Raw genomic sequence first — 20972 nt, forward strand, 5'->3', positions numbered from 1 at the left:
TCAGTTTCTTTCAGCAGTAGAATGAGATATCTTTTACATGTTTATCAGATTTATGGCTTGCATACTATAATTGAAAAGAATTGAGTTGCACAATTACATTTGGGTTTTTCTGTCTGAACAGATTGACATTACAAGCAGAGACACGCTGTTTTCTCTGGTTCTCAAATGGATTGAAGACAACAAGGTTTGTTGTATTTTTTATGCCTAATTCATCAGTGAACTGGGAAGTACTTTTTTTGGCACATGATTTACACAGAGTTTTTCCTAATCCAAAAACTTCTATTATTCAGGATTTGTTGAAAATATAACATTGTTGCAGAGATTTTTAGGGCCAAAAATGCCAAGTGTTCCATTTAGTTTTGAGACGTAAACCCAGTTATCAGAATGATTTTTCTAAACATGTGGTGTGCAAAAATGGCGAGTGTGCATGCACGAACAATCTAAGAAATCTGGTTCAGCAAGACTAAATTAGTGTGATTGCACGAAACATAGACAACTTTTAATTGTTTTATTTTAGCTGACCCTGTGGAGCGTTGCGGTGCAGCTGTGTGGATTGTTTGTAGAAGTGGAAACACATAAGTTCACCACACACAGACCTGACATCTTCCCGCTCCTTCTGGAAAAGGATCTCTCTTCTGAGGCTGAAAGTTCTGTAAGTTCTTGGATCATTGTTTGTTGGTAGATTCTACACACTTTTTATTTTAAACATATTTCATTTTCTTTGGGGGGGGGGGGGGGGGGGGGAGGGGGGGTTATTATTCTATTTTGATTGTTCTACTGTCATAATTAATTGTTGCCCTTTTCATAAGAGTGTGCAATCAATGTAGACAGGGATAGCTTATTAAATTTTATTGAAGGCGTCTGTTCCATGTCACTAGAGTTGATAACTATAAAACAAAGGTAAGATCGCGCAGAAGCTTTCCATTGAAACATGCAGCTTCATTTGTATAAGTAACAAATAATCGGTAAACAATTTTCATATTGTTTCCATTTTGTGACTATTTTTTCAGGAGCATGAACAGGACCAGTTTTTGTTTCACATGATGACGCTGATCAAGAAAGTGCTGCTTGCTGTTGACATCACCAGGCTCTCTGCATGGACTGATGTTAGCAAACTACTGGGTTAGTTCTACATATAATATATTTGTTGTCATTTATAAAGTAGGGGGATGATTAACCTTTCGTGCAATCCAACAAAAAGGCATGTTCATTTGAAAGAAAATGGAAAAGTATCATAGTTGTGCAAAATTGTGATCTATGTCAACTTTCTTTCATATGTGTTGCATTTTTGCTGGAAGCAACTGCATCTGAACAGATAATTGCAGATTTTGGAATTGCAGACAGAATTATAAATCAGATAAGGAATAACAGGAAGAGGGGGGGGGGGGGGGGACAACAAATAAAGAAACAACAACAAAACAACAGCAAAGCAAGACAAAATGTACCAAAAAACTGTATTTTTTTGTCAGTTATATTTGGTAACTGGTCATATTTCTGTATTGTCATCGTCTTTTTTTTTTTATTGATGTTTCTTTTCATTGACCATAATGACCTGCTATGATTTGTGAACAGACTATGTGCAGAGTCACATGCTGGACAACCACAGCTGGGTGCGTCTGCTGACCTGTCAGATCATGGCCCAGGTCTTCAGCTCTGTGGGCCAGGACAATGTCACTTCGTATCTCTCGACTCACAAGGTCAGCTTTTTCTTCTGCGTTGTGGCTGATCCCTTGCAGGACTATTGCTAGGATTGATTTTTTGTTTAGTAAGTTTGCCGAAATGTTCATGAAAGTTTCAGAAGTTTTAGGCAGTTCTTGGCATCACTTTTTCCTCCATCTGAAGTTACAAAAAATGAGCAATTCTGCCAAAATGACAGGAGAGTTGGCAAATTTCCAATAAATGTTGGCATTTTGCAGACTGCCAAAGTCAAACGAAATCCTTGGCATGCTTAGCATTATGGCAAAGGTCACCTGTTAGTATACTGTAATTTTTCTGTTTGCCTCTTACTGTCTGGCATTCTTTTTTTTTTTCCTTTTTTTGGGGGGGGGGGGGGTCGTCAGTGTGCCAACATTGGAATTTATTTCAGTACATGTGTACAGAAAAGGTCTTTTTTTTTGTTCTGCTTTGGGGGTGATTTTTTCTAGGGTTGGGGTTTGTACAGGAGGCCAATCAAACTTCTTGCAGAGCATGCTTGTGTGTACGTACAGATGTACTTTATTTTGGTATCTGCATGTCTTCATGGTTATGGGATTGCTAGATGACGTTTGTCTTTCACATTTTTTGCAGGCCAGGGAATTGGTTTACAGTTTCTGCACACAGCTCCAGTCTCCTTTGTTGGATGAAAAGTTGGCCTTTGAGGTATGCTTTGCAGTTTTCTTATTTGATTTAAAATCCTTTCAGTTGTTTTATAATTTCTGTGCTGCTGTTGTAGGGATGGGCTGACATCCTGTTAGTGGACAAATATAACTGGAAATATTCTCTGACACATGAACACTGTTACTCTTACTAAGAAAAAGAAAAATCAAACTGAGTAGAAAAGTTGCCCTGTATCCTCACTCTCTCTTTTATTATCCCTTTATCTTTTTCTTTCACACTGTGGTGATCTTGTTGAGTTGGGCTAGCTCCCACTTGGAGTAAGTTGTAAATGAAGGCCTCCATACTGTGTTTGTCTTTGTTCCCCACTTCTTTTAAGACTTGCCATATCTGTGTGATTTGCTTTGGTTTTCACTTCTTTAATGATTGTCTTTTTTAAAAGTTATTCGCAAATCTGCCTAAAATCTAAAAACAGTTGTGACAAGTGTTCTGAACGCATTTTCAGATTACAAAGAACATGGTGTTCATTGCGAAGGCCTACCACACGTCTGACACAGAGGACAAGAACGCCATCACAGTGCTGTGGCTGACACGCAGACTGATGAAAGAGGCAAACTATGAGAAGATCAACACTCCTCAGGTTACGCTCAAGGTAGGTAAAAGTTTGAGTTGATGCTATCCTTATGCTGCTGTTATGTTTGTTTCTTGTGTGTGTGTGTGTGTGTGTGTGTGACCATCTGGTCTTACAAAGCACCAAGAACCTACAGGAGAAAGAAATCTTTGTGGTGTGCGTCTTGCATCAGGCAATGTACATGTGTAGAGAAGATAAAATGTGATAGGGTCATCAATGCTTATGGTGAAGGATTTCATTTCATTTACATTTCATTAAATTACATATCTTAACCCGACTCACATTTAGCATTAACTTCAGATTAATAGCTTGGACACTGAACTACGCTTCACCCCTAAGGGGGAAGAAACCCCTTAAAAAAGAACGGCCTTGACTCAACCCAAGTTAACCAGAGTCAAGGTCATACCGCTCTCGCGACCTATCACGCGAGACCCAACCGCCGCCATGTTAGAAACGTCACTCCTACTTCAGCCTCCGATCAGCTCGGACGTGTTTTCACAGCTACGCTACAGGCTTTCAGCCTACTACTGTTTTTCAAGCAGTATTTTCACCCCGTTCTACAGGTCCCTGCCTAAGCAAGATTGGGTGAGCTCTTTCTAATTTGTTCGGCTCCTGTTCGTTTGTGTCTTTCTCCGTCTTGCAGTCTGTTTCGTGTTTACGTTTCTTAGACTGTTTGTTTTCGTCAGCTATGGCTGACAAAGAGAGAAAGAAGCCTCAGACTAGGCAAATGGCTGCTGAGTGTTCGCCTAGTAAGGACGCACATAAAGAGACAGGCAAAGTTACTACCGTCTCAGTTCATGACCCAGTTTCTCAAACTACCATGTCCGTTAATATTTCGGACCCCGATAGCCCAGTCATGCCCGTACTGAAAGAAGCTAAAACTAAAAGTAAGGCTCCTTCAGCCAAGAAGAGACGTAGTGGTAAAGACAAGACTAAAGATGATTTTTCCTCCCTTTTTGAGAAGTTTTCTGTCAATATGAATAACATGTTTGCACAACAACAGCAGTTTGCAGCCGATTTGCATGCTACTCGTAAAGAGTTACACTCGCTCCCAGCGGGGGTGGGCGGAGTGGCTTCGCTGGCTTACCTAAGGCTCCGCCGTCATGCACTATCACGTCGGCCGACGTGCACGCAGAGCAGGGTGATTGCTTCATTCAAGGGGCGGTTTCACGCTCTTCAGGTTTGTCAAGTTCACCGGTAGCCAGGTTCTCTGGTGAAAGTGTTCAAGTTGGGCCGGAACTAGTAGCCCCCCCGCCGCGGCTGGGGGGTGAAAGTTTGACTTTCCCGGAGGCTATCGCTCTTTATAAGAGGCGGAACTCATGGGGGGTCAACACCGGACAACAAGTTGGGCCGGAACTAGTAGCTCCCCCGCCGAGGCTGGGGAGTGAAAGTTCGACTCTCCCGGAGGCTATCGCTCTTAGTAAGCGGAACTCACGGGGGGTCGACACCGGACAACGAGACAGTTGTACTCACAGGCAGACTGGTATGTCTCCGGTGAATGTATACAAGTCTCAACTTCCTCCCTCTGGGCAGGAAGCTGCTTTCGGGCAGGCTTTGCACGGTCCTTCCGTTTTGCAATCAGCCTCGCCTGTGGTGGATCGTTTTAGTGACGCAGCTAGTCACAGTGACTTTCACGGTACAGCCACAGCAGATTCGGAGGTCGACGATTCTCACTCACTTTCTGAGGAGGAAGTTGATGTCAAGTTGTCACTCAAACTTAAACCAGCTATGGTTACTGCAGCTCAGGTGTCTGCTAAGTACTTCGCTGAAGGGGTGACAGCTATGACAAGCTCTGCGGCACCACCACCCTCAGCGGTCGGTGATTTCCGCCCTGCCTTAACGGAAGTTCAGGGATATCGTTTTAGCGAGTCTCCTTCTGTTGCCTACGAACTTTCCAAGGTGCTGGCTAGAACTTCGGGTTCTGAGAATAGCTTGCCTGTGGATACTGTGCCTTTACTGGCGGCACACGGTCAGGCGCCTGATTCTGCTCAGCCATGGCTTGCCTCAGGCCAGTTACGGATGTCGAGCACTTCTTTTCATGCACGCAAGTTTGCTCTCTCCCGTCGCCACCACAGCCTTATCGAGACTTACGCTTTGCCGAGTGCACCGCTTCCGGTCACTCCGGAGTTGGCTAATCTCAGAGAGGATGTCTATCGTTTTGACAAAACTTGTGCTTACTCTGAAGGCGCTTTGATTGGTTTGGAGGAGACGGGAAGATACTCGTTGGAACTTGCTTCTCTTTCAGAGACACTTCTTAGATCTCTTTCTCGGTCGATCGCGGTGTCGTTGGATCCTTTCGAATTTCGAAACGACGCTAGCGTGAAAGACGTGCCCATACTCCTGGCCTCTTTGGCGAAGGTTTCAGCCGAACAAATGACAGTCGCGGCACGGTTGTACGCTCATGCGGTTTACACACGCAGGGACGCTTTCTTGTCTGGCTCCAGAATTCAAGATAAGTCTACTTTGGACTTGCTCAAGGTCTCCCCTTTCACAGAGGGTTCTTTGCTTGGTCAACCTTCACTTGACGCGCTTGACAAACAAACACAAAACGCTAAGGACTTAGCGATCGCAAAGCTTGCCCAACACGGTTTCGCTAAGCCTCAGGCTAAACAACAGGGTCCTCCTAAAGCTTCTTTCACTTCTGCTAATCGAGGACGCGGCTCTCAGCATTCACAGTCCTCTTTTAGGGGTAGAGGCAGGGGCGCGCCTTACCCCAAGAAGAAGCCGTCTTTCGGCAATGCTAGGGGGTCGGGTCGAAAACCTAACCCCCAATGACGAGGCCCCGAGCTACTCATCCCCGCAGCCCCCACCCTTTTGGTGGCGGGCGGCCCCTCCCGGGCCCTTCCCTACTGGTTACAGCATGTAAACAGTCAGTGGATCGTGGGGATAGTACGTTCGGGGTTCAGGCTGCTCTGGAAAGAGGAGAAAGCGCCTCTAACCAGAACACCTCCTGCGTTCAAATTTCCGACAAAACCAGAGGCAAAGGCCACAATTCAGTTGGAAATCGCTGCTCTTCTTCAAAAGCAAGCAGTGGAAGTTGTTTCAGACCACAACTCCCCGGGTTTTTACGGGAGGATATTTGTAGTCCCAAAGAGCTCGGGAGGGTGGCGTCCAGTCTTAGACCTGTCCCCATTGAACAAATTCCTCCAGGAGATTCAGTTTACCATGGAGACTCCCTTTTCTGTTCGGGAGGCACTCAGACCGGGGGATTGGGCAACATCAATAGATCTGACGGATGCGTATTTTCATATACTCATGCATCCGTCAGATCGAAAGTGGCTCAGATTTCGGTGGGCAACAGACATTTATCAGTTCAGGGCTCTCCCCTTCGGCTTGTCTCTGGCCCCTTGGGTCTTCACAATGGTGACACGACAACTTTGTTCTCTGGTCAGACAAAAAGGCATTCGTCTGCGTGCATATTTAGACGATTGGCTCGTACTAAATCAGAACCAGCAGTCTTGCGGTCTTCACACGCAGGCAGTGTTGGATCAGGCAAACGATCTAGGTTTTCAGATCAACCAGAGCAAATCAGAGCTGATACCGTCACAAAACTTCACGTATCTAGGGATGACCTTCGATACGGTGGCATGGTCAGTTCGTCCCTCACTGAGAAGAGTCAACAAGCTTCAAGACCTACTCAGGTCTCTCAGGTCTCAGAAACAGGCCAAGGTCAGGGTCTTGGCGTCCGCCTTAGGACAGATGGAATCTATGGCCACTCTTATTCCGCTGGGGAGAGTATGCAAAAGGCCGTTTCAGGCTGCACTCAACTCAGAGTGGAATCCGGCTTACCAGGGCTGGGATGTCTCTGTTCAGATACACAGCTGGATTCGACACACCACAAATCAGTGGTTACAGGCAGGCTTGTTTCTGGGAGTTCCGATTGTGCTTCCTCCTCCGGAGGTCGACATGTTCACAGATGCGTCTCGGGTGGGCTGGGGTGCTCATCTTGCACAGCTCACGGCCTCGGGGACTTGGCCAGAGAGTCAAGCCCGGTCTCACATCAATGTGTTGGAGTTGGAGGCAGTCTTTTTGGGGCTTCGGAGCTTCTTCCCTGCCGTTGTCGGAAAGCATGTTCGGCTACATACCGACAACACCACGGTAGCGGCCTATGTGAACAAGCAGGGCGGTTCACGGTCGCAAACACTCTCAGTCAGAACTTGTCAGATCCTGCGGTGGTGTGCTCAACATCAGATCACTCTGTCGGCGAAGTTCCTACCGGGTCGGCTCAATGTTTTAGCCGATGCTCTCAGCCGTTCGTCCAGTGTGTTGCACACGGAGTGGACGATCACCCACCATGCACTTCAGAGATTGTGGGTTCAGGTCGAAAAGCCTGTAGTCGATCTGTTCGCTACGAGGTTTTCCCGGAGACTGCCAGTATTTGTCTCCCCGTTTCCCGATCCGGAAGCTTGGAAGACAAACGCTCTGGAGATCAACTGGTCGGATCTCACGGCGTACGCCTTCCCTCCGTTTCAACTGCTGGGCAGGGTACTCAGAAAGGTCGAGATGGAACGCCCGTCCCTCATTCTGGTGGCTCCAATGTGGACAAGCCAACATTGGTTTCCGGACCTGCTTCGTCTCACAGTAGGTCCTCCCATTCCGCTAAACCTAGAGAGGGGAGATCTGCTACAACCACGCACGGGCGTTCTTCACGAGAATCCGCAGGCTCTGCGCCTTCACGCGTGGAGACTTTGAGAAAATCTTTGCGTCGCTCAGGTGCTTCTGAAGGGACTTTGGATCTGGTTCAAAAGGCTCACAGGCAGTCTACTAGCTCGGTTTACACCTCACACTGGTCTGCATGGGTAGCATGGTGCGCAGATAATGGGGTCGAAGCTACATCTCCTCGGTCAATGCAGGTAGCAAATCATTTGTCTTGGTTGGCCTCCCAAGGCAAGTCCCCATCATCTCTTAAGGTCAGGAGATCAGCGATTTCGTCCACCTTAAAGCAATTAGGTCGCACTATTTCCCTGGGTGGAGTTATTGCAAGCGTGTTAAGGGGCGCTGCATTGGATTTTGTTAAGACAAAGACTCCAGTCCCAGCCTGGGATCTGTTTCTAGTTTTGAACTTCTTGAGATCTTCGGATTTTGAACCTTTACATTTGGCAAGTCTCCATAATCTTACGCGTAAAGCTCTTCTGCTCACTTTACTGGCTACAGCTAGACGGAGCAGCGAAGTACACGCGCTCTCAGGCCTTCCAAAAGACATCTCTGTTGAGAGTGACGGCTCTATCTCCCTTCGTTTTAGACCTGATTTCTTAGCAAAAAATCAAAAGCCTCACCATCCTGCTCCCGTTATCAGGATTCCGTCTTTGTCCACTATACTAGCACCAGGCGACCCTGACATGACAAATTGTCCAGTGCGAACACTTAGCAGCTATTTGTCTAGGACTGCTCCGTTAAGAGCTAAAGAACAGAGACTTCTGTTTATCTCACTCAATACTGCTCGGAACAGAGACCTGTCACGGGTGACTTTGGCTAGGTGGATCGCCACACTCATAAAACAAGCATATGAATGGTGGCAGAAAGGAAAAGGGGGGGGGGGGGCAGTCCGTTCTCCCCATGTCGTCTGCACGTACTCATGAGGCGAGAGCCTGGGCCTCGTCTTTGGCCGTACTACAGTCAGGAAGGCTTTCTGAAGTACTTGACGCTGCGTATTGGGCGTCTGAAGACGTCTTCATAAATTTTTACTTGCGCGACATTGCAAGTACGCGGCAAGATGGAACCAACTCCTTACCGGCTGTGGTAGCCGCAGGACAGGTTCTTCCAAGATCATAGAGTAAGTACCCGCCACCTACATTAGCAATCTGCTAAATGTGAGTCGGGTTAAGATATGTAATTTAATCGAAAATTTTATAAGTAAATTTTGATTTGATTAATATACTTACCCGACTCACATCGTTAATACCCTCCCGCCTACCCCGCTTGGGGTTTCCATAAAAAAGAACAGATCATTTCAGTAGGAGTGACGTTTCTAACATGGCGGCGGTTGGGTCTCGCGTGATAGGTCGCGAGAGCGGTATGACCTTGACTCTGGTTAACTTGGGTTGAGTCAAGGCCGTTCTTTTTTAAGGGGTTTCTTCCCCCTTAGGGGTGAAGCGTAGTTCAGTGTCCAAGCTATTAATCTGAAGTTAATGCTAAATGTGAGTCGGGTAAGTATATTAATCAAATCAAAATTTACTTATAAAATTTTCGATTTCTTTATTATCCCATTGCTGGGAACTTCCGGTCGCATTGTCCCAGAATACCTTCCTTCCCATGTAAACTACCATGTAAGCCTACACCACCACAGATCTGTCTTGGGGTGAGAGCATCCTTCCACTTGGACAGATACCAAACATCAGCAATCTGTCTGCTGATCTGGAATGGAAAAGTGTTCCTGGAATCATTTCACAGATTGACATGGGTGTCAGTTATGAAATTATTTTTATCCTACATACGTGAGAGAGACACTCGTGAGATAATAATCGTTCAAATCACACGGGTGTATATCATGTAAATGAGGTCATGTCAAGCAAGTCTGGCAGGGACCTGTTCTTCCACTGCTTATGATACCAAAGTCACCGAGACAAAACGTCATTATAGAAAAAAAAATTGCGCTTGCTAATTACCCTCGATGAATTTTTAGAACTAACACGTCACGCCACACTTTCAGAGTGACGTTTCTTTACTTTGACGTAATAGATTTCACGAGGCTTTAGAAGAGATCGAGGTTCCAAAACAAGCGTCTTCAGTTTAGCTGCCTCGACTGTAGGACATTTTCAGTAAAATACACGTAAGTACAGTATGTAGGATAAACAGAATACTACATGGCTTGCTGTGTCGTACCAGATTTACACTCGCTGCTTTTTCAAATAGTGAACAGCTCGCTTTCGCTCGCAGTTCAATATTAAAAAAAAAAAACTCGTGTAAATCTGGTACGACACAGCAAGCCATGTAGTATTCTCTATATACAAAAAATGTTGCTCTGCACAGAAAACAGCCTGGTGGTAGACTTTGAGTGTGTCCAGGTGGAAGGACGCTCTTATAGCAGGTAAAAAAGAAAGCCTGAACGTGGGGTGCTTTTGCAAGGTGCTTTTCACGGGAAGGAAGGTATCTTCAGTTTTTCACTTTTCTTAGGTACATGTATTTATGTTTTTCTGATGACATTTCAAAGCATAGCTTAGGATTAGAATCTTTGTCGAAATGGCAAAAATATTTACATTTACAATGATAAAGTGAGAACTAATGCTTGGTGCATTGTTTCAGCGGAACCATGTCGTTCAAGTGATAACTAATGCTTGGTGCATTGTTTCAGCGGAACCATGTCGTTCAAGTGATAACTAATGCTTGGTGCATTGTTTCAGCGTAACCATGTGTTCAAGTGGGTAGCGGCAGTGAGTCAGCAGTTTGAGGCGGGCGCTGTGACCTCCTTCCTCCCCACAGTGCTGCCTGCCCTCCAGCGAGAAGCAGAAGACATTGGCAAAGGTAGGCGGGGATGTAGCTCAGTCGGTAGCGCGCTGGATTTGTATCCAGTTGGCCGCTGTCAGCGTGAGTTCGTCCCCACGTTCGGCGAGAGATTTATTTCTCAGAGCCAACTTTGTGTGCAGACTCTCCTCGGTGTCCGAACACCCCCGTGTGTACACGCAAGCACAAGACCAAGTGCGCACGAAAAAGATCCTGTAATCCATGTCAGAGTTCGGTGGGTTATAGAAACACGAAAATACCCAGCATGCTTCCTCCGAAAACGGCGTATGGCTGCCTAAATGACGGGGTAAAAAACGGTCATACACGTAAAATTCCACTCGTGCAAAAAACACGAGTGTACGTGGGAGTTTCAGCCCACGAACGCAGAAGACAGAAGAAGAATTGGCAAAGGTAAACTTCGGCTATGGTAGCGTCAAACATACATTGAACTATCGGACATGAACAGATTTATACCAACTAGACGTTACTACTGCTAATATTCTGCAAATCGGCAGAGTTTTGACGTTGAAAATCCTCTCTAGACGGAATGGAAGTTACAAATGACTTACTTCCCCTTAAAAGCACACCAAGACAATCAGCTAAATTTTTTGGTTGCATCCCATCATGAAGAAGTTGCGAAACGAATCAAGGCAAAATTGACGGTGAACAGACAGATCGACTGACGAACGCTGAAAACGTTTGAATTATGCTTGGTCACAGGGTCACATGCACAGGAAGCATGCGCAATTTTACTGTCGTCTGCAGAGTCGGCACCACAGCATTTCCGTTCCGTCTAGAACGACAGAGTTTTACCTTGTTATTTTAGTAGTCGAGCGCATCAGGCCACGCCCACTTTGATCCCGCCACGCTGGTGAAGAGTGCCTGTGCACGCTGAGGGTTCTTCTCGCGGCTGATGATCTTTCCTACTGCAGGCCAGGCTTCTGTTTAAAATTCTAGATGTCCACAGCCATTTATTGTGGGGAAATAATTTTTTTTGGTTTTTGCACCTTACAATTACCTTTTACAATTACATCGCTCCCATTTTGGGTGAAAGGGTCAAGGTAGGAGGTATGTGTTCATGAAGCTGGTGTTCTGTTGCCTTGAATAATTAGTTACCAACTTCCGTACTTGCTTGTTAGCAGACGTATCAATTTTTTTTTCTTCATTGGCTAAAACACCCACAGCTTAAAAGTATATGACCGTTTTTACCCCGCCATTTGGGCAGCTATACGCCGATTTCGGGGGATGCATGCTTGGTATGTTCGGGTTTCTATAACCCACCCAACTCTGACATGGATTACGGGATCTTTACCGTGCGCACTTGGTCTTGTGCTTGCGTGTACACACGAAGGGGGATAAGGCACTAGCAGGTCTGTACATTCATCAAAAATTGTCCCTTAAAGATGCAGTGCAGGTCACAACATTGCTGAAGCAAAGATTTGTATTTTTGTCACAGATTACGGTATAAACAGTCAAAAGCTTTACACAACTATCTCACAGTGTTGCCAGCCAAACGAAACGGTAACTAACATTTCCTGTGATCACGTTTCGGGGCTCAAGGCCGTGTGAGGTATGCCGAAATGGACCCACATTCCGTCTTTTCCATTTTTTTTGAGTCACTTGAGAAAAAGTGACTCTATGTAATCGGTCAGTGTTAGTCTGTCCGGCCGGCCGTCCGGCCGGCCGGCCATCCGTAGACACCACCTTAACGTTGGACTTTTCTCGGAAACTATCAAAGCGATCGGGCTCATATTTTGTTTAGTCGTGACCTCCAATGACCTCTACACTTTAACGATGGTTTCGTTGACCTTTGACCTTTTTCAAGGTCACAGGTCAGCGTCAAAGGAAAAATTAGACATTTTATATCTTTGACAAAGTTCATCGGATGTGATTGAAACTTTGTAGGATTATTCTTTACATCAAAGTATTTACATCTGTAGCCTTTTACGAACGTTATCAGAAAAACAAGGGAGATAACTAGCCTTTTCTGTTCGGCAACACACAACTTAACGTTGGGCTTTTCTCGGAAACTATAAAAGTGACCGGGCTCAAATTTTATGTGAACGTGACTCATTGTGTTGTGAATAGCAATTTCTTCCTGTCCATCTGATGCCTCATATAATATTCAGAACTGCGAAAGTGACTCGATCGAGCGTTTGCTCTTCTTGTTTTACCTAATCTAACAAAATGTCTTGACGTAAAGTACCCTCAGAATTCTCCCTCTTGCCGTGTAGGCTTTTGATGTAATTAGTTCATGTGCGGGACCTGATGTTAGCCTGATAGAGAACCAGGCTTGCAGTTTTTGACTCCTTGCATGAAATTCAATGAAACTTAGCATTTATTCAAACGGATAGCTGTCTGAGCCTCATTAACTTTAAAATGACTATTGGATATATTCTCTGAAGATGGAGCACGGCTGCCTATATTGTTGGGTGATTGAAAACACGTTGTACACGTAATCTTCCTCTGTGGATGACTTCCTTCTCTGTATCAAGTGGCCTTGGGAGTGTTCAGCACACATACTTAGCCTACATATTCCTTACACTTCACAAATCCAAAAACAAAGAGACTGCCAACGTTCCAAAATTCAGAATAAAAAAAACAAGAAAGGTAGGTTGTTGGAATGTTTGTTATCAAAATCAGAATTTTTTTTATGTTTGTCAAAAAATTCAGCCAGATAAGTTTTTGTTATTGTTTGTCTGTGCACTTAAAAGACCGTTGGGTCGATATATTTGTGAATGTATTGTTTTGTCAATAACAAACGTTCCAACAACCTGCCTTTCTTGTTTTTTTATTCTTACACTACACAGTTTGAATGTTGTGGGTATTGTGAGATCCATGTGTGTTTTAAGACGCGCAAAACATAGAAAGTTGATATGATCCTTGCATGATCCACAAAATCAGTGTCACCTTTTCTGTACCAAGTGGACCCGCTAGTGTTAAGCGAGGATGTGTTCAACAACACATTTCAATTTGACTGTTCCAGACGAGGCACTGAAGCAGCTGGCCCAGGAAGTGATGGACTGGCTGAAGAAGAAGTGTGGAGTGGAGGCCTTCTCCTCGGTGTACGCCTCCGCTCAGAAAGCTCGACTGGACAAGAAAGAGAAGCGCAAGCAAAAGAGAGCCGTCGCTGTAAGTATTGCGTATAGGCTGTGTATGCAACTTGTACAGGTCTTTGAGATTATTTGCTTGGTTTGTTTGTTTTAACTCAATTTTTGTTTGTAATCAGTTTTGAAAGTGGTGTATTTATGCTCCTCGACAGTGTTGTTGGAATGCTTTTTTTTGTCTGTGTCATTGGTGAAGCCATACTCTACTATACAGCCTTGATCATGTCTATTTCTATCGCTTTTAAAGTAAACATGTACTGGAAGTGGAAACCAGTGTGAATAACTAATGTAACGTTATTTAGTGATCATTGTCAGATTACAGAGAAGTCTGAAGCTCCACAGAATGTGTTTCTGCTCTTATTTCACAACAAAAGAGTTGAGTTTTTGTTCATTCTTGCATACAAGAGATCTTTCATTGCAGTAGGAGAGTTTGAGTTAGGTGCAAGAAATGTTTGTTCACACTAGAGAGAGAATCGGTTAAAGGCACAGTGAGCCTCCTGTAAATCATCACAGATACTGTCAGGCTTTTACACACAGTACAAACACCCTTTCATTTAAACACTCGCTGCTTGAGAACATCCTAGGTGCCCTCCGTAAAGAGCGAGCAATTTTCAAAGAATTTATTTTTGCGTGGTTTATCTTACCCCTGAGCCATCGTGAACCCGTGTGATCCAGTTTCCCTTTTTCACAATGCAGTCGTCAGTTAGTAATTTGAATGCGACTCGCTGTGAGCTTATCTGCAATAGCACCTTATTATGTACCTCTGACTATGCACGAAACAAACGGCTGTGGTTCACAAGAACTCTCGCGATGGCTTTTGACTGTTCAGAGGAACTGGCGATAGACATAAACCGTCGTCTGCTACGAGAACCACGACCTTGCGTGACCCTGCTTCCGGGCGTTTCTTTTTTCAAACTTTCAAAACTTTGAATTGCACTGATCTTGTCTTGATGAAAAAAGAATTCTTTTATGATTTAAGAATGTTTTTGTAAGAAGCTGTCAATTTATTATTTAGATTTTAAAAGTTAGGTCTAGCGCCAAAATGCACCACGGTCCGATTGTCTCTGACACAATCCGCAAAATTAATTGTTTGAAAATTGCTCGCTCTTTACGTAGCGCACCTAGGATGTTCGCGTTTGGTGAGCGTTCAAATGGAAGGGTGTTTGTACTGTGTGTAAAAGCCTGACAGTATCTGTGATGGTTTACGGGAGGCGCACTGTGCCTTTAAACTCACAATTTATATTTCTCATCTATTTTTTTCAGTCTGTCAACAACCCAGAGGTATCAGCAGCAAAGAGGATTAAGAAGAACAAGAATCGTAAAAAGATTGTGCATGAAGATAGACTCAGAAGGACAAAGAAGACCAAGCTCTCAGTGTATGAACACAAAAACTGAAAGGAACTACTTTGTCGCCAAGTATGAAAGGGGATGAATAACGGTGTCTGTATGTGTTATGGAATAATAAGAGTTTAAAGGTGTTAAAATGTATATGAATGCTCAGTGGAGTATGACTGTGTAAGTAGGTGTCTGCGAATGATGAATGTGCTAGTGTTTGTGTGTGTGTGTGTGTGTGTGTGAGTGTGTGTGTGTGTGCCTGCCAATAAATTGGTGTGAATGGCACTGTGCATGCCATGTGTGGAAGGGACGGCACACTTGTTTGATCATGTTCCAACACATACTGGCACTTGCCCCTTTTAAGCTACTAACTTCATTGGTAAGTTTGTGCAGTTGAAGTTGTCAGAATTGTAAGTCGTCCATATTACCGATTGTGTTAACATGCAAATTGGACCACTTTCAATAATGTTTGTGTTACCAGTGTACGATCATTGAGGACTTAGTGAAATGCATAAAGTTGACTTTTTGTTTATGCTATTATAATAGAATGGATAAGGGTTAAAGTATTATTTTTTTCCTACTGCGTTCTGGCTGTTATATGCATTGGCATGTTTTGTTGAAAATTAAAATGGTGAAGAAGCTGTTTGGTGACTTTAGTGTGTGTGTGTGTGAGAGAGAGAGAGAGAGAACAGTGAGAGGGAATGAGACTGAATGATTGCTTGCCAAGATGCATTGGTATATTTTGATGGAAATTAAATGGATAAACTTTGTAGCTGTTTGGTTGTTTAACTCATTGTCTCCCAGGTACGGATATATCCGTACCCACTCATATATATGGCTCTATCTGACCAGGTACGGATATATCCGCTCAGACTGTTAGCTTCAGTCGCTTTCTGTAACGTCCATCTAACGCATGCATTCCAGCGTGTTGATACACAGTTACTACAATTCTGAGTGATGGGTTTGGGTTTAAGAGCTTTGATGTCTGCCTGACATTGTGAAATGTACAGTTCAACATGGGCAGACTTACCACATGGTGGAAGGTTGCGGCTGCCTGGTTGGAAGAGTTGAATGAAGATGTCCTGTGATGTAGGAGGTCTAGGGACTGAACCTAACACAGCCATCCATCTGAGAGTACGGAAAAAACGCTCAACAGTCAAGGAGTGTTTTGTACTTGCTTGTGGTTTTGGTTAAAGGAACAAACTTGAGTCCTTTGGACAGGACTGAGCGTTCATCCTCTGATAAAGTAAGTGTATCTGGGATACAAACTACGCGCGGGTTGGGATCCACGTTAGCAGAGTGGACAGACGCAGACGATGAATGGGGGGATGAAGGCTGTTGGGCAGAGGCAGGTGTAGTGTCTTTGAGTGCACACAGTTTTTTAGTCTTAGTGTTTTTGCAGTTGTTGAAAGTCATCTGGTTGTGCGTGTGAACAATCTGTTTCACAACATGAACAGTGGGAGGAGGAAAGACAGTGACTAGTTGTCGCTGAAGGGTGCATAGTTTGACCGTAAGACCACGTAATTTACGATCAAGCGCTTTGATCTGAGCAGAGATAAGGTGTTGACTGGCAGCTGCGAGGCAGCGGTTAGTGTCATTCAGCAGTAACGAGTCTGAGCGATCAGCGGGAGAGTGAGTCAAACGAAACCCCTTGGGGATAAGTTTAGCTCGCTGACAGTCTCTCAGAAAAGTGAGATGACTGGAAGTAGTTGTTTTGCCAATTGTCGTCCTGCCATAAGAAGTGGCAAGTTGGTACAAGATAGGTACTGGTCTGAGAAACGAAAAGCAATGAGTCATACTAGAATAGACTCGGGAAGCAAGTGTGGATGGCATGATGGAAAAACAAAGAACAAATTAAAAGCTGAGGAAGAAAAAGAAAGAGAGAAAGATGAAAAAGACGAAGAACGAAAGTGTACCTAACTGAGAAAATGGTATGAAACTACATGAAACAAAAAACGGTGCACGACAAATAGATCCAGTCGGGTTTACGAATCTAAATCTAAACAACTAAATCTAAATCTAAATATAAAATTTTATATTTACAAAACATAAACGTCACATTTGCTAGGAAGCTTACGTCGACCCAAAGGCCTTTGAAGTAGACAGACAGACAAACACTTATGAAACAGATAATGCACTTATTTACGTTATTTCGTTATTGATCATTAATTACCTCACTGGCATTTTGCAAGCGGCGAGCCATATGGTCTTGAGATTCATAAGTGTTTGTCTGTCTGTCTACTTCAAAGTCTTTGACAAAGACCTATGCCTATGGGTCGACGAACTAGTAGTGGGGCTCCTATGTTGCAAAATCAATCATTTCATGTGACAAACACCAAATTTGGCATCCATGTATAGTTTTATGTGCTTAACAAAACCTGATACAGAGCCACCGCGAAAAATTAAAAAATCGGTAGTTTTTATACATGTATACGTAAAAGCTGTGGGTGTTTTAGCCAATGAAGAAAAAAAAATTGATACGTCTGCTAACAGGGCAAGTACGGAAGTTGGTAACTAATTATTCAAGGCAACAGAACACCAGCTTCATGAACACGTACCTCCTACCTTGACCCTTTCACCCAAAACGGATGGCCATGAGATTTGTTTTTGGTCTTTCAGTTCTGGTTCTTCTGCAAGAACCAAAATCAACATGTGCCCAATTAGAATGTACTGGTTCTTCAAGTGTACCTATTATCATTCCCCGAACCCAATCAGTGCGTGAAACTGAAGATGCGGGGAAGAGATTGTTTTCCTTTCATCTAACTATGCAAAGCACATGGACGATCAAACTTATATCAAACACTTCATCAGCTGGCTTGAGAACGTTTTTTCTCGCTGCTTTACGATTTGAAGGGACCCCAACACCCAACCAGTGTTCAGGACAGAACCAGACGTGTAACGTTACCCTGGGAAAAGTTATGGACTTGGAGTATTTGCGAGACCAGTTCGGCTTCACAGGCTTAACCGTGAAATACGAGTTAGTTTGTTCGGGTGGTAGGCGAGACCCCTTCGACCTGCTATTGAGCGCCGTTGGTGAATTCGAACCAGGTTTCAACACTTCTCCACTGCGTATTAACGTGACAGAGAACACAAAAGTGGGCACGGCAGTGATATCACTGTACGACTACGCCTCAGACAAGGACGTTGGGGAATTCATCCGCAGCTTCGACCTGGTGACTAATACCTCGTTGTTCTCCATGGAAGGTCGATATGGAAACATCAGCGTAAAGAGTCCCCTGGACTTTGAAAGTCTGTCAGCTGAAGGTAAACAGGTCGTTCAGTTGACGGTGAGAATTGGGGACAGCAGGAACAGACGTAGCAATGACACTCTGATCATTACTATCACAGATGCGGACGATCTTCCACCCGTCTTCTCCCTCAAATGTCCCGACAATGAAGCGCCACCATGTGAGGCCAATTACACGGCATCAGTCAGCCCCAGCTGTGTAGGGACAGTGAACAACATCGAGCCACACGACATTGCTGCCAGGGACGGTGACACTCTAGCATATGGTATAGAATACAGCCTGAAGTCTGGGCCCAACCAGCCTCCTTTCGAACAATACTTAACGATGGAAAATAGCACGGGAAAACTCACGATTACGAAAGCCCTCGGCGGCGCCTACGGTGCTCCTGCAAAACTCGTGCTGATCGTCCAGGCAACGGAGGTCTCTCCATCCCACAGAAGCTCCACAGCTGGCCTCGTGGTGTGTGTACAGGAGGGGGGCGCAGCACAAACCGCAAAGCCAGAGGTCAAGCAAACTGCCAAGCCAGAGATCGAGCCGCCAGAGATCGAGCCGCCAACGTCCAACAAGATGACGTTAACATGGATCGTGTTAGGCAGCCTTTTTGGTTTGCTATTCCTTGTGCTGGCGTGTTGCGTGCTTTTTGTGCTCTTTTGCAGGAAGAAGAAAAGGAAGCCTTCAGACGTGAAAGCAGAGTTAAGCTCAGGCGATCGCGAGAAGTCGTCCGGCGCAGAGAGATCGGTTGAGGACACGACAGACAAAGCCTCGCAGTCCTCTGCGTCGGCCAACTCTCCCAGCGACTGACACAGTTTGACCAAAGCCATCTGATTGTTTTAAGTCTAACGTTCTTTGACAAAAGACAGCTGAATGTGTTAATTCTAGTGTTCTTTCATCTTGAACACAAGGCCAGTACTGTAACTGACAGTACTGTACAGTTACAGTACTGGCCTTGTGTTCAAGATGGTGTTCTTTGACAAAATACAGTTGACAGTTTTAAATTCAGGGTTCTGTGACGAAAGGCATCTGAAGTATTTAAATCCATAGTTCTGTGAGCAAAGGCCGCAGAATGTTGTAAGGGGATATTAGTGAATTCAGGTTAATTGTCCTGCCCTACTCCAAGTACACCTTTCGTACGAGAAAAGAACTCCCCAAGGTACGAAAGGGATAATGCCAATATGTGATCTGGCGCAAACGAATGTCGCGCTACCCCTCCCTGCACCCCTTCCACCACCAGGACTAACAGGGGACAAGGGAGTAAAAGTTGCGTACACCTGGCGTGGGCAGTAAATTGCTCGTGTTGAGTGGAGTTATTTATTCGTTATTTATTCGTCAGGGGAGTAACATTTTCATTCGAAATGTTTACTCCGAACACACCTGTCGTGGGGAGTAATTTTCTCCTGTTATGGGGGAGTAAAATGTTCGTACGAAATGTTTACTCCGGAGTAAAAATCTCGTGGGAGTAATTTTCTCGTGTTACACCGGTCCGGTCCGTAGACAAAAAAACTAAACTTTGAGAGGTTATCTCGGATGTTTTTGTAGCTAGAACTTTGAAAATTCACACACTTCTAGGGTATGATAATCTCCCGACGTGATCCCAGTTTGGTCGACCCTCGTCAAATTTGGGCCGGGTCACAGTGGGGTCATGTTCATGTGTGAAAAAAACCCCGGTAGTTCTAAAAATCAACCGGTAGTTCATACCGGTAGCCAATTTTCCCCCGGTATTTCCTCATTTCAACCGGTAAAGTACCGGTAATTACCGGTTAACGCCAATACTGTACAAAGGGTCAGGGGAGCGAGGAAGACATTGCCTGAGCAGGCATGAAAACTGAAAAAAAAAAATACTGAAAACAAAATTCGAAGGCGCGTAGCGCCAAGTTTCCCAGGCGCGTAGCGCCAAGTTTCGCAGGCGCAAAGCGCCAAGACTTCTAGGGGTGTCCGGGGGCATGCTCCCCCGGAATTTTTTTTTCAAGGGTGCAATTTGGTGCAATCTGGGGCTATCTGATCATGAGCCTTAAAATTGGATTCAAACATGGCCCCAAAACTATTTTACTATAACTATGACTAGGGGAAAAAAAATATAAAAAAAATAAAAAAATAAAAAAAATACGGAAAATAAAAAAAATACGCTTTATTTATTTCAAAAATACGGAAAATACGGAGAATTTTCATGCCTGCTGAGTCTGTTCAGGTCAGTGGCCACAGGGAGTGGAACCAACATTGGACACTGGTGCAATATTGGACTACTGCTGATGCGAACCGGCGCAGCTTCATGCCATTCTGCCAAATATAAAAAACGCTGGCGCTGGACCCGAGTACTCTTCAGACTGGCTCGCTCCCCCAGTATGAAAGTTTTTGTTTTGTGCACGTGGATTTAAAATATTTTTTTTATTTATTTTACACAATTAAAAAAATTATTAGAGTAAAATAAAACATTAAAACGTTCATAATAAACAATAGTAAACAAGAATTTAAAAAAAAAATAAATAAATAATAGACCGCCCATTCCGGGAATCGAACCCGGGTCACTTGGATTTAAAAAAAAAAATTTTTTATTTATTTATTTTACACAATTAAAAAAACTATTAGAGTAAAATCGAAAATTTCAAAACTAAATTTTCATTTAATTAATATACTTACTCAACTCACATAAATGGCATTAACTTCAGTTCATTGCTAAGATATTGAAGTAGTACTCGACCCTGGTAGTGGTAAGGGGGGAAGTAACTCCCAAAGAAAACAAAGTCCGTAGTCAAGGACGGGAGTCACCTCCCCTACCGGTAACCCGCGCATGCGCGGCCCTACTACCGGCCGTCATGCCCCCACGGAAACACACACCTGTAACACATATAATGTTAGCGGGGATGGATGGGAGGGTATAAAGGCGGAGATACTTCAATCCCA

At 44.3% G+C, this 20972-nt stretch overlaps 2 protein-coding genes across 2 annotated transcripts in view; both read left to right on the plus strand.

Annotated features, from left to right (window-relative positions):
- LOC138962246 (small subunit processome component 20 homolog) overlaps positions 1-15467 on the plus strand; it is a 74413-nt gene extending 58946 nt beyond the window's left edge. Inside the window, exons 56-64 of the mRNA XM_070333990.1 lie at positions 122-184; positions 518-652; positions 1011-1122; positions 1573-1697; positions 2287-2358; positions 2819-2965; positions 10285-10405; positions 13371-13516; positions 14755-15467. Of these exons, the coding sequence (XP_070190091.1) occupies positions 122-184; positions 518-652; positions 1011-1122; positions 1573-1697; positions 2287-2358; positions 2819-2965; positions 10285-10405; positions 13371-13516; positions 14755-14886 (1053 nt within the window). The 3' untranslated portion in view covers positions 14887-15467. The remainder of the gene's footprint in view (positions 1-121; positions 185-517; positions 653-1010; positions 1123-1572; positions 1698-2286; positions 2359-2818; positions 2966-10284; positions 10406-13370; positions 13517-14754) is intronic.
- A 1960-nt stretch (positions 15468-17427) lies between these two features.
- On the plus strand, positions 17428-18929 carry LOC138960925 (cadherin-1-like). Its single transcript, XM_070332560.1, has one exon. The coding sequence runs from the start codon at positions 17592-17594 to the stop codon at positions 18873-18875; it is 1284 nt and encodes a 427-aa protein (XP_070188661.1). The 5' UTR covers positions 17428-17591; the 3' UTR covers positions 18876-18929.
- The last annotated feature ends 2043 nt before the right edge of the window (positions 18930-20972 follow it).

Source organism: Littorina saxatilis, linkage group LG3 (genome assembly GCF_037325665.1).
Source record: "Littorina saxatilis isolate snail1 linkage group LG3, US_GU_Lsax_2.0, whole genome shotgun sequence".
Taxonomy (NCBI): domain Eukaryota; kingdom Metazoa; phylum Mollusca; class Gastropoda; order Littorinimorpha; family Littorinidae; genus Littorina; species Littorina saxatilis.